General features: G+C 36.4%; 1 protein-coding gene across 12 annotated transcripts in view; it reads right to left on the bottom strand.

Moving 5' to 3' along the window:
- Window positions 1-14,340, bottom strand: part of PARD3 (par-3 family cell polarity regulator) — a 465,794-nt gene that overhangs the window by 148,521 nt on the left and 302,933 nt on the right. For 7 of the 12 annotated variants that reach the window (XM_064505791.1, XM_064505797.1, XM_064505793.1 and 4 more), the window contains 3 exons: window positions 11,181-11,370; window positions 6,017-6,168; window positions 4,862-4,906 (listed from right to left, as the gene is read on the bottom strand). In XM_064505791.1, coding sequence (XP_064361861.1) covers window positions 4,862-4,906; window positions 6,017-6,168; window positions 11,181-11,370 — 387 coding nt within the window. The remainder of the gene's footprint in view (window positions 1-4,861; window positions 4,907-6,016; window positions 6,169-11,180; window positions 11,371-14,340) is intronic. The other 5 variants (XM_064505792.1, XM_064505799.1, XM_064505794.1 and 2 more) reach the window with 3 other exon arrangements.

Genomic DNA, 14,340 nt, shown 5'->3' with positions numbered 1-14,340 from the left:
CAGCAGGGCAGCAAATGCTTTCATTTTCCACTCAGCTTTTAAAAATCTGAGAAATTAAGTTGAACTGAAATCCTTTAGATCAAATAAAGTCAAACAGCAGCTGTCAAAGTATTCCTGTTTAGCTGCCTTACTGATAAGATGAATTTGTAAATAGAAACAAAACAAAACAAACTTCTTTCACAGGTCTATACAAATCCTGCAGTCTGGTTCAGCCAGAGGTCTACAGTCCTGCTGTTTGGACCCTCAGCTGGAAATACACACCCCCCAACAAATTAGAAATTTTCTCTTGGTGAATTCACATCTCCTAGAAGTTACCCTCTCACTCCCAACCCGTTTTTGGTGGAGGGCCGAAGGTCACGAGGAGAGCTGGGGGCACTGCACAGCTGCTGGGGTGAACAAGAGAAGCCAGCTGGGACGAGGGAGGCTTGATGACTTTCCAGCTGTGCAAACAAGCTCCACGCCAGCCTCACCAAACTTTTGAGCATGGGCCGAAGTTTAATACAAGTATTTTTACATACCGCTCTCTCTCTTTACGAAGTAAAGTAACTCCAACAGAGACAGCGCTCTACAAAACCATCCATTCTCTAGCACATATCAAAATTTGCTATCCCTCCACTAATGCCTGCAGCAAAACAAATTTGATTTTATTTTTTAATTTTCAATATTTGTATTTTGTTAAAACCACTCCATGAGACAGGGTAAAAAAAGAAAAAGGAACACAGCATTTTGAAAGGAAAAAAAAGACAAGATGATCATATATAAACCAGCTGTTTGACAGATTTAATTTTATATACAAAAGGAAAGAGTATCCTCTTACATGGCAACTTACTGTAAACTTCCTTATTCCAGATTCTGCTTTGCACTCTTCTAAATGAAATGCTCATATATCTTTTCCTAATTACTGAATGGCTCTTTTTGTAAACAGTAATTATAAAGCAAGCATTTATGTGCCCATTTATGCTCATAAAGGACATTAAAAAAATTCTATTTCCTGCTACCCAACACAGATCTTTGTGAGAACAATATTTATATAAGTTGTGCTTTCCCAAAGGAGAAGCTAGATGGGATATGACCTAATGTTCCTTCAGTACTGTAAAGCTAATAATGGACTACAGAAACGATAGGAGTATTTATTGAACTTGGGTGGTCACGAATGCAAACGTGGACAGGTTGCCGAATCTGAAGGAGGGAAATGTCCTTTCACAAGCAATTTAAGAACTGTGATCATAAAGCTATGTATATTTTAATACCTTCACTGTTTTCTATGGCCACTTCATAGCAAGGCTACTATTTTCAAAACATATGGTTAAGCCTCCCTGTAAATTGAGTGAGTGCAGACTTTACAGTGAGAATTCACCAGCCAGAAAGTGAGTTGTTTACCCATAATCTGGTGAGAAACTGAAAACTTTCTTTAAAATTAATTCTATTTAAAATTTATGAGTCACATCAAAACCTTGTTTTCTAAATACAAAAATGTCAGCATTTCCTTCTGGACTTCACAGCGCTGGCGATAATCATCAGAGAGGCTATCTACTCAGAATGAGTTCTGCTGCTGTTTTGACATCTAGATTTAAAAGAAAAATAAAAAAGAAACGTCTTCCTAAAGCACCTGTATATGACTGAGGGATGAAAGGGATTCTTTTATTGTTTTTTAAAATTTGAAGTTTATCAGAATTCTCTTTTCCAACATTTTTGTTAACAAATGTCCTTTGAGGCAGATGGAGCCACCTGCAACGCAGCACTACCCCTACCGTGAATCATATGACGGCACACTCTGCCTGCGTGTTCAGCTGTACAGCTCCGCTCCCCACGCCAGCCGCCCATATCCAGCTCCCATGGGCTTCGTACCTGAGCTTTGCAATACGCTTACACCCCCTGACCCAGCGCAGCCCCCAGCACCCCCACAGCTGCACCCCACTCCCCACGCCCGACCCCACATCGTTCCCCAGCCGGCACACGGCGGGGACAGCAGCCGAGCCTGGCTTTCCGGACCGCGCAGCCACCCGGGCTCCAGCATGCCCGCGTGGGCGCCGCCGTGACCACGCTCCTCCGCAGCGCGGGCAGTGCCGGGGCACAGCCGCCACGCGCAGCCCCGCAGGCTTCTCTGCTGCGCTGACTGGGGCTAACCCCTCGGGAGGCTCCCCCTGCGCCAGCCGCACGCGGGAAGTCTTTGCACTGTGCCACACGTTCGCTTGGGCGACTTGCAAAGGCAGAAAGTGGGGAGTCAAAGGATGCACGCTGTTTCCTTTACGAGTGACTACTACCAAACGCTGTAAAACAAATTAAACAAATTTTTCCTTGCACTTCCTTTTAAATGATTTAAAATGACGATTTGCTTTCTTTAAGGAAGTTTTTCTTGTAATTGTAAATGCATACCTCAAAACTAGAATCAATGCCAAGAAAAAAGCTTACTCTTGAGCTCCTAACCTCAAAGAAACTACGACACAGCCACCGGGAATTTAGAGACACACAATTTTTACATCAGTTTCAACTGAAACCTAATTTTTATTAACTCTCATGTTAAACGCCAGCAGTCACTTACATCAAAAACTTCCCTCTCTGTTAGACTAGCCCACTTTTGCAAAGGCACACTCTACTTTCGAAAACACATTCTTCAAAGACATAAGCAGCGAGTCAGTTCATTTTACCTTAACATCTGCACCATCAGATTTGATAAATTCTTCTATTTCTAGTTCAATTCATACAATAATGGAGCAACATTTTTGTTGGGAATAGATTAGGAATAGATGAGGAATAGAGCAAGCAACTGCATCTGCTATCAAAAATAGTTTAGTTTTGCTTCCATTTCATAAAACTGAGATTATTTTAAAATAAAATAAATGTAAAATAAATAAATAAATAATTTGAATAAATTCGCTGTGACTTTTTTTTTGCATTTTTACAAAGTGTACATGGAAAAAAAAAAACAGATAGATCTACAGTGTGCTTAAGACTCAATAAATGAGCCATGCTCAATTGCTACTGAATATACTTCTAACCTCTAGAATGAACTGTAAACACTGCAAGGATTAGGCAGTTCAAGTGAACTGTAGAAAGAAAAATAATTAAAAATCTATTATAGTAACTGGTGCTGGTGAGATCTACACTTTCCTTTTCAGCCAGTATTATTAAGCTGAACTTCGACTATAACAGAGTTTGTTTTTATTTTTCCTAAAGTAAATATATGCTGAAATTTTCTGGTTTCTAGAGTTCATTAAAACATAGCTCACTACACAGTTGAACCATTTTTTTTCTTACAGCCAGACAATTTTAAAGCCAAACTACAGTAAGTGGTTTGTTTAACAACCCCATCCATCTCCAGTAATGGGAGAAAGCCAGTGTTTATATACAAAACCTGGTTAAAAGCATGCAAGATAAATAAAATAAAAGTACAGTAAAAGGTGTTTTCCTTTTTTACAGCCACTGAGCTTGCTGCACACAAAATATGTAACTGCTTTGTCCAGATGGTTACAGTCATGCTCTTTAATCCAAGCTGTCTGACTTGTCTCTTTATGGAATTTAATCCAGGTGTTACACATACAGAAAAACTATATTCTATAAATACCACCAAAAGCACTATGCACTTTTAAATCTAAGCATCATATTTTTTTAACACACAGAGATTTTACATCATTCCAATTGCATCCCATCCCAATAAGCAGGCCACTAAGAAAATGAAAAATAATTTACAGTAAATTTTAGTCTGATCTGTAGCTTTTTTTTGTGTGACTAGTGCTCAGTGGTGAAGGGAGCTCCCAAGCAGCGTTTCTTTCCATAACCATTAACACCGTTCATACATTCAAGCTCTGATGGCTCTAATCCTTTCAAAACATTCATACATTTGAATTTTGTGTATTCAGCTTGTGAAGCTGCAAGTCTGTGGCCATATTCTACAAGATTTTAAGACTGGAAGTTTTAGCTATTTTAATAAAAAAAAAATTCAGTTGATTAGCTATAGCTCCTCAGTGTTCTTACTCATGTTATAAAATGTAGTTAAACAAAAGCAATCGGGAACCATTAATCATAAATTCTGCATCGAATGCCCTACTCCCCAAATCATGCTAAATAAATAATATTTTCAGGTTAAAAAGGTGAATTGTTCCTAATTAGAGCTAAGTAATGTTTTGGTGTCCTCTGGATCTAGCCTAATTAAAAGAGCATTCCAAAGGTCAAAAGCTAACTTATATTAATAAATCATAAAGGTTCATAATTGCAGCTGGTGCATTATTTTAATTACTAATAAAAATATGCTTTGAAAGCTATTTCTCATTATCATTGTGTGAAACATGTAACAATCTATGGAGTGTGGAAAAGATTCTATTTACATATTCTTTTGTTCAGCGGTGAGGCTTGGCTTTTTAATTCCAAAGGCAAATCAACATGCACTAATCATCTTCAGCTCAACTCACAATACGTATCTGATGACCACTTAATGCAAAGATAGCAGTTGTGGAATTAAAATAACTATTTTCAAGCATGCAGTTAATGCCGTAATAGCCAAACATGCAGCTCTTCTACTTCGTCCCTCTGCACATTAGAGTTTGGAGCTAGGAGAAGATTTTCCAAGACTGATTTAAAAGGACAAAAATTAAAAAACTGTGAATATTTATGAGTTCTAAGTGTAGAAACAGGTGTCTACCTACAGTCATATGTATGACCTGTTTGAATATACTACCCTAGATATTTATCTCTACAGAGAATTTTCTTTTTCTGTACAACTTGATTATTCACAACAATAGAAAGCAGCCATGCAAGTACTGGAATATTCATGTTTTCATGCAATTTGACTGGCAGTTCTGTAATTGTGGTAAGCTGCTTTGACCAAGGTTTCTATAGCAACAGCCTTACTGTCAATTCTTACCTGTTTTCTGGTCATCCATTGTACTGAGCTTAGTCTCGTCAGCTACTGTTAAAAGGTAAATGTATAACGGTTAGCCCAGTTAGTGCCCGTGCCCCACATGCATCCAACATTCCCTTTTTCTACATACTTCTTAAAGTTAGGGGGGGCCTTGGCAATGTCATACTTCATGCAAATAAACTGCAACAGTAAGCAAACAGTCTGGATAGAAATGGCAGCAAACGAGTAACCTTCATGCAATGTCAGTCATGTTCACATCACAGGCAGGTACAACATGTTATTTACACGTTAGCGCATCACAACTAGTCAAGACAAGTGAATACCACCAACCTTGCTGTCCTCTGAAGAAGGTGGTGAATTAAGGGTGGTAGTTAAGATCATTACAACTATTTACAACAAATCTTATTATATTTTCTGATCCCGAGTACTGAACTTTGTGTGTGTGTGCACTCGAAACGCACTGCTTGAGATTACTAGATTCTGAAGTGCAGAATCTACATTCAGTGAAAGAAAAGTAGATGGGCTTGTTAGAAACTGCTTATTCTCAATTGCTCTATAAACTAAAAAAGAATTATGGTCAATTGCCTTTCTTAGTTGCCGCTACTGTATAGGGCTTCAGAAAATACTATAAAACTTGGGTCTCAGCCAGAACTCAGACTAGCCCCATCTTCTAATTCTGAATAAACTCTTCATCTTTATTATTATATTTATTTATTATATTACTTCTATCTTTATTATCTTAATTAAAAGCTTTATACAATGTGAGATACTACCAAGGATCTTTAAGGCTAATTGTATTATAACTATGAATTTAAAATAATCCTGTCTATCCAGAACCACAGCATGCTACATTTGTAAGCAGGTATTCTACATGGGTTGCTAAAGGCACTTTGCACCTCCATTTTAGTAAATAGCTTTTATATTCATGTAAAATCACATATCCATAGGGTTACGATATTTAAATGTATGGACATTTGCAAGTGGTACGAACAATACACCGTCCGCTTGGCCATTCGTGTTGAGAACACTTTATTTCACCCCAGCAGACATTATGTGCAGTAGTACTGCACACAAATGATGTGTTTGGAATTACAAAATCTATATACTTACAACATTAAAATCAGGTTCAAATAAAACGATTGAAAAAATATCACTCACTACCTAGATCCATGCTTTTGGATTTTCGTGTTTTAACAAACTCCAACTGACTGGCATCTGAAAATTGCTTTGTACGCTTTTCTGACATGCTCTGGCGTCCAAAACCCTCTCGCTGGAAGGCAAGCACTGGATCAACATCTGGACTAAGAGTGCTGTAGGAAGGGAAAAAAATCATGCAAATATTTATCAAGATCACGCAACCTTTCACTCTGCAGAGAAAAGCATTTATTTAGCATGTGACTTCTACCAACAATAAAGTACACAGTTTTAAATAAACCATTGCAAGTAGGCATTTACACACATGACAGATTTGTTTTACCGCATCAAGCAATTCTAGCTACAAAGCATCAAGAACTTCACTTACGAACTTTAATGAAAGATGTACAAATCTAATGCAAAGCTATACAGGCTGCCATCAGTATATACAGACTTAGTACAAGAATAATCTGAGGGAGAATGAAACGATTTATTTTTTTGCACGGGAAACACGTATTTTGTTAATCTCAAATTATCAAATCTATTTTCTTCATACCGAAACGTTTCTGTAAAGCATAAATAGGATCTGTCCTGTCTGAAGCCCACAGACGTGTACTGAACTTCTTTACTTAAAGACTTTGCATTAAAATTTATCTCCATACGTGATATCACTTGCAAATTTTTCATAGCAATTAATGTTTTTAGCCTGGCTATGACAGGAGAACATTTTTTTTCTCACTTATTACTTCCTAAAGAGCAAGTATTCCTGAAGAGCAATTACTTCCTAAAGAGCAACCACAATGGTTCTACCACTAAATTAGGATTGGATTCAGTTTTGGTCTCTTCTGTAGATTTCTTCCATGACTTTGGCTGAGTTACTCAAGCCTGCAGCAAACAGTAATCACAGTTCCACCATGCTTCACCAGAAGCATTCTGAACAGAGATTTACTGGTCAATTGTGAGTGCAAGAATGCAGGCAAAGTTAGTTTGGCGGGCAAGCTAAACTGCAAACTTTCAATGTGAAACAATGGCCACTTGTCATGTTCAAAAAACAAACACCCCCTCCCCAGGAATCTCTCCTTTTAAAAAAAAGAAACTTTGCAACATCACTTACAGCTAAAAAGCCCAGCAAAAGGAAATTCACACATAAGGGTGCATCTGACTTCAGGAACAAGGGGGCAGTACTAAAAACAGCCTGAAGGCAAGCCCCCAAAATTTAGATTTCTATTTCATCAGGCACAAAGAGAAATCCAAAGTGTAAAATACCCCCAAATAGGAGTATTTTGCACCATCACTCTCCATCCAACAGGAAACAGATCTCTCAGAAGACATGTTCCTCTTTGATTGCTGACAAGATAAAAAAAAAGCTAAATATTTTGAAATTGAGATCTCTAGACCAAATGTCCTTCAAAATTTTGTATACATAAATGTTTCTGTTCAGTACATTTCAAAAGAGTTATTTTCTATTGTAAGGGCTAGGTATAATACAGACCTTGTACCCAGCAATAAACAGGCAAATAGCAAATTTCTGTGTAAACTGATTTAAACTTTCAGATTATGTTATCACATACTGTAATTTATAAAAACATCCTTGATCATGAAATATCTGCATATTACACACAGCAATGAGTAGAGGTAAGGAAAGGTGTCCAAAGCCATCAGCTACTAGAAATGACAAAAGTCACTGCCCGCATTCCTAGGCAGCTTAGAGGAAATTCAGTCTAGTAGCAGCAGATATACAAATAATAAGATATGTGCATGTGACAAGCATATAATACTTAAATGAGAGCAGGATCAGAGCTTATATGAATAAAGTCAATGTCAAGTGCCTTTTGACTTTAATGTTTCTGGCTCAGGCTCATAATGTTTTACATTTAATTACTGCAACTATTTCAGAGATGCCTGCACAATTTAGCAACGTTTCCAAACATATGCTTAAAGGCTCTGTTGAATCAAAGCCTGAACCAAAAAATAACTATTTAGTCCTCACACTCACTCCCATAAAATAGGGAAAAATTATCATCTCTATACAATTTAAAGATAAAACAGACAAGACCAATACATACACTTATTGCATTTGCAGCAGTGCAACTCGTAGCTGAATATGAACCGTGTAAGCTTGCAGACGTATCCTGAATGACTCAACCGAACTTACAGGGTTTCAACACCTTTCATAATCAGATCATAAATGACCTTCCCAAGGCCACACAAGAGTTTCTGGTTCATCACTAGTCAACATCATCTCTGAACACTAGAAAAATATTGTTGTACTAAGTGTGAATTTTCTCTAGCACCATCCATTAATGCAGCTCACATTAGTTAAAGACAGCCAGTTTTATCTTGCTGAATGTATCACTTGTGATTCAGACAGGGTGAATTTCTTAAACTATCCGTTTTGGCTCTCTGCTCCTTTTTTCGCATGAGCTTGCCCATATAACCCCTCACTTTAAGCTGCATATATAAAGATCCTAATAATGCCGAATATCATTGCTAGGTAAATACAGCCTCCACATATATATTCATTCAAAGTCCTAATAACATAATAAAACTCAAAAGTTGAATAAAACTTCAAAAGGGCACCACAGATTATCAAGAGAACAGCATGATCTGAACACAGAAGAAGCTATCAGAAATTCTGGGCATCATATCCCAGCTTTTCTACTGACATCCTTTTTAAGTGCTTCCTCTGAGTTTCTCTTATCTGCACTCATCATACCTGTCTCCCACGCACAGTTATTACAGCCATTATTTACTCTATGTTTGCAAAGTGTCCTGAATACTAAAGGTGCTACTCAGCACCATAAATTACACTCTGCTATCACTAATTCTCCTACTTTTTACACTACAAATATCAGAGCCCTACGTAGTGTCATCAGTTTTTGTGCCTAGGTTTATTTCTAATATTAATGACCCACGAGTGTGTTTTAGTAGTTAAGAAAGAGGCAGATCACAAAAGTTTGAATACATACATTTGGCCCAAAAGTACTCAAAAGCACTGGTGAAGATCCAAAACTGGAAGAGCCAATGAGAACCAAGGAGTAATTAATACCCCCAAAATGCCTCATTTTAATATTTTCAACTACATTAAATCACCTTCTGTCTTTTATTAATGCAACTCATTAAGCAATGCCAAACGCAATTTACTATATTCTAGCATATTAAACAAACAAGATTTCTGGAATGACAGCTGATCCTTAAAAGAATGTAACCGTCTTCTGACCCTCAATGTTATTAAAATTCTACTTATTAATCCTGTCTTATTGCCCCTTTGTTTTCATAACATTTTCATCAAGGATTAGGGAGATATTGTCAGCCTGGAAAAGCTTACATTTTCTTCTGTGATTCAGAACAGCTGCCATTCTTGTTTGGATAACCCTTCATCCATATTCTTAGTTTTACCCTTTGTGCCTTCCAGCAAAATCATACAATGCACCTTCATTTTACAAGTCTTCCTTCATCCATTAGCAGCAGGAAATTAATGCACCAATCTACTTCTACTGCTATTTATTTTTTTACAAATAGAATACATTATATAGTAAGGTACTATACTGATCTACTCTTTTAACTGCAATTGTATCTGAAGACCTTTACAAATTCTCATAGAGATAGAGGTTTAAAGGTTTCGAGCATGATGAATTCCACAGTATCTAATCCCTATTTTCTTTACTGTTACTGTCATTTTCAAAGTAGTATATGAATAGTAAGAAACGCTGCAGAAGTAAATGTAAAAGCAACTGCAGGTTTCAAATGGGCTTTTATTTTGTGCTGTAGGTTTTTGCCCACATTCAGCTAAAAAATTCACTCAGCAATAAGCTATTATGTGCAGTCTTGAGTACTGTTCTATTTAAACATCTCAGATTTTCAGCTCTAAAAGCTTTTACAATAGACAGATGGACTTTTCAAGGGTCCAAATTACACATATCACTTTTCCAAGAGAAGAGCTGCAATATTAAAAAAAAGGCAAATGAGGACGAAAAAAAGTTACTTTTTAATACAACCATCAAAATGATGTTTAAAATAGAGAACTCAACTCCTGGACCTGATATCAAATAAACTAATACGAAAAAAGAAGAAGCTGACAGGTGCACATCAGCCGACAGGCACTATTCTTGTTTTATTGAGATATCGCTGACACATTCGTAACAGACCCAAAACATGAGAGAAATAAGAAAATTCATACACTTCATGCCATTTGTGGTAATTATCTAGCTTTAAGAAGTGGCACTGTACAGAGGTGGGTTTTTATTTTGCTATTACTATAGATAATTACAGGACTTGCAAATTAAATCTTAGATCTGTACTAATTGTACTAAGCAATAAACAGTATTTCTTTGCCAGGAACATAAGCAAGTCAGTAATGGAACTCTGCATTTCTCATTAAGACTCTGATATTAAAATGTATAGACGTAATTAGAAAGTCAGTTTAGGATTCACAGAAATTATTTTATTGTAGATTAAATATATAAATTTACTTTTCATATTTCAAAAAGTGGAATTACTATAGTATACTGCCTTTCCATGATAGTTACAAACCATATTATTATACAAAAGGTATCGCTTCCTGCATAAGAAAGAAATCTTGACTAGTTCTTGTACAAGCATTAACACTAAGGGTGCAATACAAAGAGCTCCCTTGACTTCTAAGCAGATTTTAAAATTGCTGCATGTTATTAGGAAAATCAGTGAACTATAGAGAGGTCCTAAAAGGCTCCTAAATATATACTGGAATATAAAAATAAAATCTTTGTTTAATAAAATTAGAAATATATTTACAGTGAGATCTTGAATTAAATTTTCTGACTAGAATTCATTTTTAATCTTTCATAACCTCAAGTGTTTAAATTCAGCAAAGCTCTTTTACAAAAGCTAGCTCAGTTGGCAATTGAATTAATATTAAATAATCAATTAACACAGCTATATGCTGATTTGGTGTTAATAACTATTAGTAATATTACCACAAATGTGCTTTAAGACAGCACAAAACTGTGCAACCAGAAGCAAAAAGTCTAACAAATTGTCTGTACAGGTTCACTTGTTCAAACAGGGGCAACTACAACTCTGAAAACAGTGTAATCTAAATATGAGGGAAAAAATGAAGATTAATATTAGCAGCAGCTAAAAATAAAACTAAAGAAAAAGACTTAACTGCAATCATCTATTGTTTGCTTCTCCTAAACCATGCTCTTACCAGTCTGTTGACTCATTAATTGCAGCTTTAGCCCATCCACCAGCATCAACGATACCAAACCCAACATCGTCATGGGAACTGGATGATGACTGGTCAGAGAGATGCGGAGGGAGTACCGACAGCCTGTCATCTTCAATAATGACTGTGTCATCTTGGGGCATGTTCACCGTTGGAGACAGCTGATATTTACCTGAACAATAAAAGGGAGAAAAAGACAAAAACTAAATAATGGCAGAGAAAGCCTTGAATAATATATAACTGCAACTGATAAAACGTCATGTCAAACTACCATGCTACTGATAAGAGTGACACAACACAGATATTAAAATTAAACATGTCTCACTTTATATGTGTCTTCCTATGCAGAGATCTGAAAAGCAACATACATCAGTTGTACCTGCAGCCTACTGCAAGAAAATATCTTCTCTTCAAGCTCTTCTGAAGAGATGAAGAAGAGAAATAAGTTCAATAAGGGCGGACAAAACTCATCACCTTTCATGATCAGACACTGCCCAAAACACATTTGAAACTTGTTTGACTACTACTGGGAACTTGGAACCACCTTGTAATGCTCACACAAAGCTATGAACTGTGAAAGGAGATGAGAACTCACAGCTAAAGGCAACGAAAGAAAAAATCCAAATCTGGAAAACTGTTTATTCTCTCCTTCAGAAAATAATCTACAGGCACCTTTTACAGGCTTCAAATGTAGATGTAAATATCTCACTTGAGACATTAAAAAAAAAAAAAAAAAAAAAGATTGAAAAATCTGTTCTCATTCTCTTCCCAGGAAAATTCATGTAAGTTCTGACACTGACATTAAAAGGGTGAAGTTAGAGCCATCCCATATATGAAGGAGACATAATAAAGACTCAACATTGCTCTTCATTCATATGCAGACTTCATTGGGCTACTTCATGACAGTAGCAGTTAAAAGATGATATTCAAAGGATTTTTACAAACTAGTAAAATACTGTTTCCAAGTAAAAGCCAGTTTCAATAAGCATTTAAGTATTTTACACCCAGTACCACTACCGCATTTATAGTAATTAATATACATAACCATATTTTCCAGTAATTATTTCTATGCATAAAATTGTATAACAGTTTTCAAACTGCTGAATAAAAAGCAGAAGCAACTTTTAAACCTATAGAAAACTTTATGTCATCAAAACAGACTTAACAGCTATAAAAATACAAGAAAGGACAACATTTTTACTACAATGCTTTGTAACATATTTACGGTTTAAATTGAAAACCTCTGTTTTTCAGTATACATGCATGAGGCATGGAGAGAGGAGAATGGGGATTATATAATATTATTTGGAAGAGGATAGATAGATAGAATGATTCCTCTTACAATTTTAACTTCAAGTAAACACTGGTTATGTCAGTATTAAGAAACACTAAGCAAAACTGCACTGGTTAAAAGGAAAACAATGATTTGCAACATGGAACAAAATTGTTCAGTTATCTGAGGCAATGGGGAATTAAGTGCAATTCCTTCACATTAGCTGCTCAAAATTTTTTCTGTTATAGAATCTACTTAAAAATATTTTTTTCTTCCTGGATATTGATACCTGACTTCAAAAACTGTCATTTAAAAAGTTTGGCTCTAACTCTTACTACACTCAATGTAACTTCACATGAAAGATCATGACATGGCATGACTTTTACTACTGGAAATGCATTATCGCACCAAAACAATTAATAAAATTGTCACATGTCACAAGGAGAATACCACTAGCTTAATCAATAGTTAATCTCACAACAAATGGTATATTATTCTAAAACTATGATGCACTGAAGTAACAACATATAACAATATTTATGTTTTCACAACATTGACTGCTTATGTGGCCACATCAAATACTTTCACACTGTATTCTTGATACAAATACAGAAAAGCTGTAAGACTGTATGGAATTAGGGGAAACAATTCCCTCCCCCTTTTTTTTTGGAGACGTGTGTCAGCTACTGTTACTTTCTTTGCATGCAATTATTCCAGAAAAACCTTACACATAAAGAGTAATTAGCTAATTACCACATTGCCAGCTAAAATCATTGCAGCACTAAATAATACATTCAGGATAGTTTTCCAAAGGAGGGGAGCCTGACTTCAAAAGAGATCTTTGGAAAAGGTGAAAGTAACTGGAAGAAAAAGGTTCTGCATGGCAAACAACTCATCACTGTCAAAGTGAAACCAATGTGTTCGGTTTGCATAACAGCTGATTCTTTGCCCAGCAATAGCTTCTTTGATGGACAGGTTAATGTTTAGCCTGGTAATGTACTTCTTTCCAAACATAATGCCTACAAGATTGTTAACTGTGTAGTTAATAATGTCTCCAAAGAATTCATTGTGAAAAGGTATAACCTTATGGCATTCTGCAGATTGAACTTCCCATTTGAGAGGCTACAGTAATTCAGTAACATTTTTAACTTTTCTCTACCCTTCTTTATATCTGACAAGGGTGAAGAGTGACATTTTAATAGTTGCTTTGGAATTAAGGAGAAAAACCATGTGACGTGCCCATGCTTTTCACTGCGGATGCAGCTAAAAACAAGTGAAAGGCTTCACCTCGAAAGGAGCCTGTTTGACGTACCTCAGCAAAGGAGTCGATATGTCCTTTGTAGAGAGCTGTTAAAGCGGACAGGAAAACACCCTTGGCGAAAGTAACTCCGCAAGTGTGCTGAGAAATATTGCAAGGAAACATCAAAGAAACTTCAAACCCAGTAAGCATCAGTATATCGTGACCGATCCACAAATCTGACGCTTTGCTCGAGCTGTCTACAAACCTCTCGAAAACAATAATATTCTCTCAGGCTAGAAAAGCTCTGTTTAATTTAGAATCTGAGCACTTTTGAAGTTCAGTTTGGCCTCCATTCAATTTCGGCATGGTAATCTGTAGTAATATGCAGTAGTTTGGATGGGGTAATAAGGAAGGGAAAACATTTTCCCTTTCAAGTGTTTCACATCTCTGGTGATGAGGGTCAAATTTCTTGCAAGGACCAATCTAAACCCTGATGACCATACCAAGGATATGGTAAGAAGGCATTCAAAGGCTTCACATCTGCCTGTGCAGAAAAAGCGAAGTCTCAAAGTTCCCGTACCAAATAACTGGTCTCCAGCTCCATAAGGACTTCCGACTTAGCAGGAAAA

Source organism: Dromaius novaehollandiae, chromosome 2 (assembly GCF_036370855.1).
Source record: "Dromaius novaehollandiae isolate bDroNov1 chromosome 2, bDroNov1.hap1, whole genome shotgun sequence".
NCBI lineage: Eukaryota > Metazoa > Chordata > Aves > Casuariiformes > Dromaiidae > Dromaius > Dromaius novaehollandiae.
The sequence above is the reverse complement of the archived record's forward strand: the minus strand, read 5'-3'. Positions and strand labels throughout refer to the sequence as shown.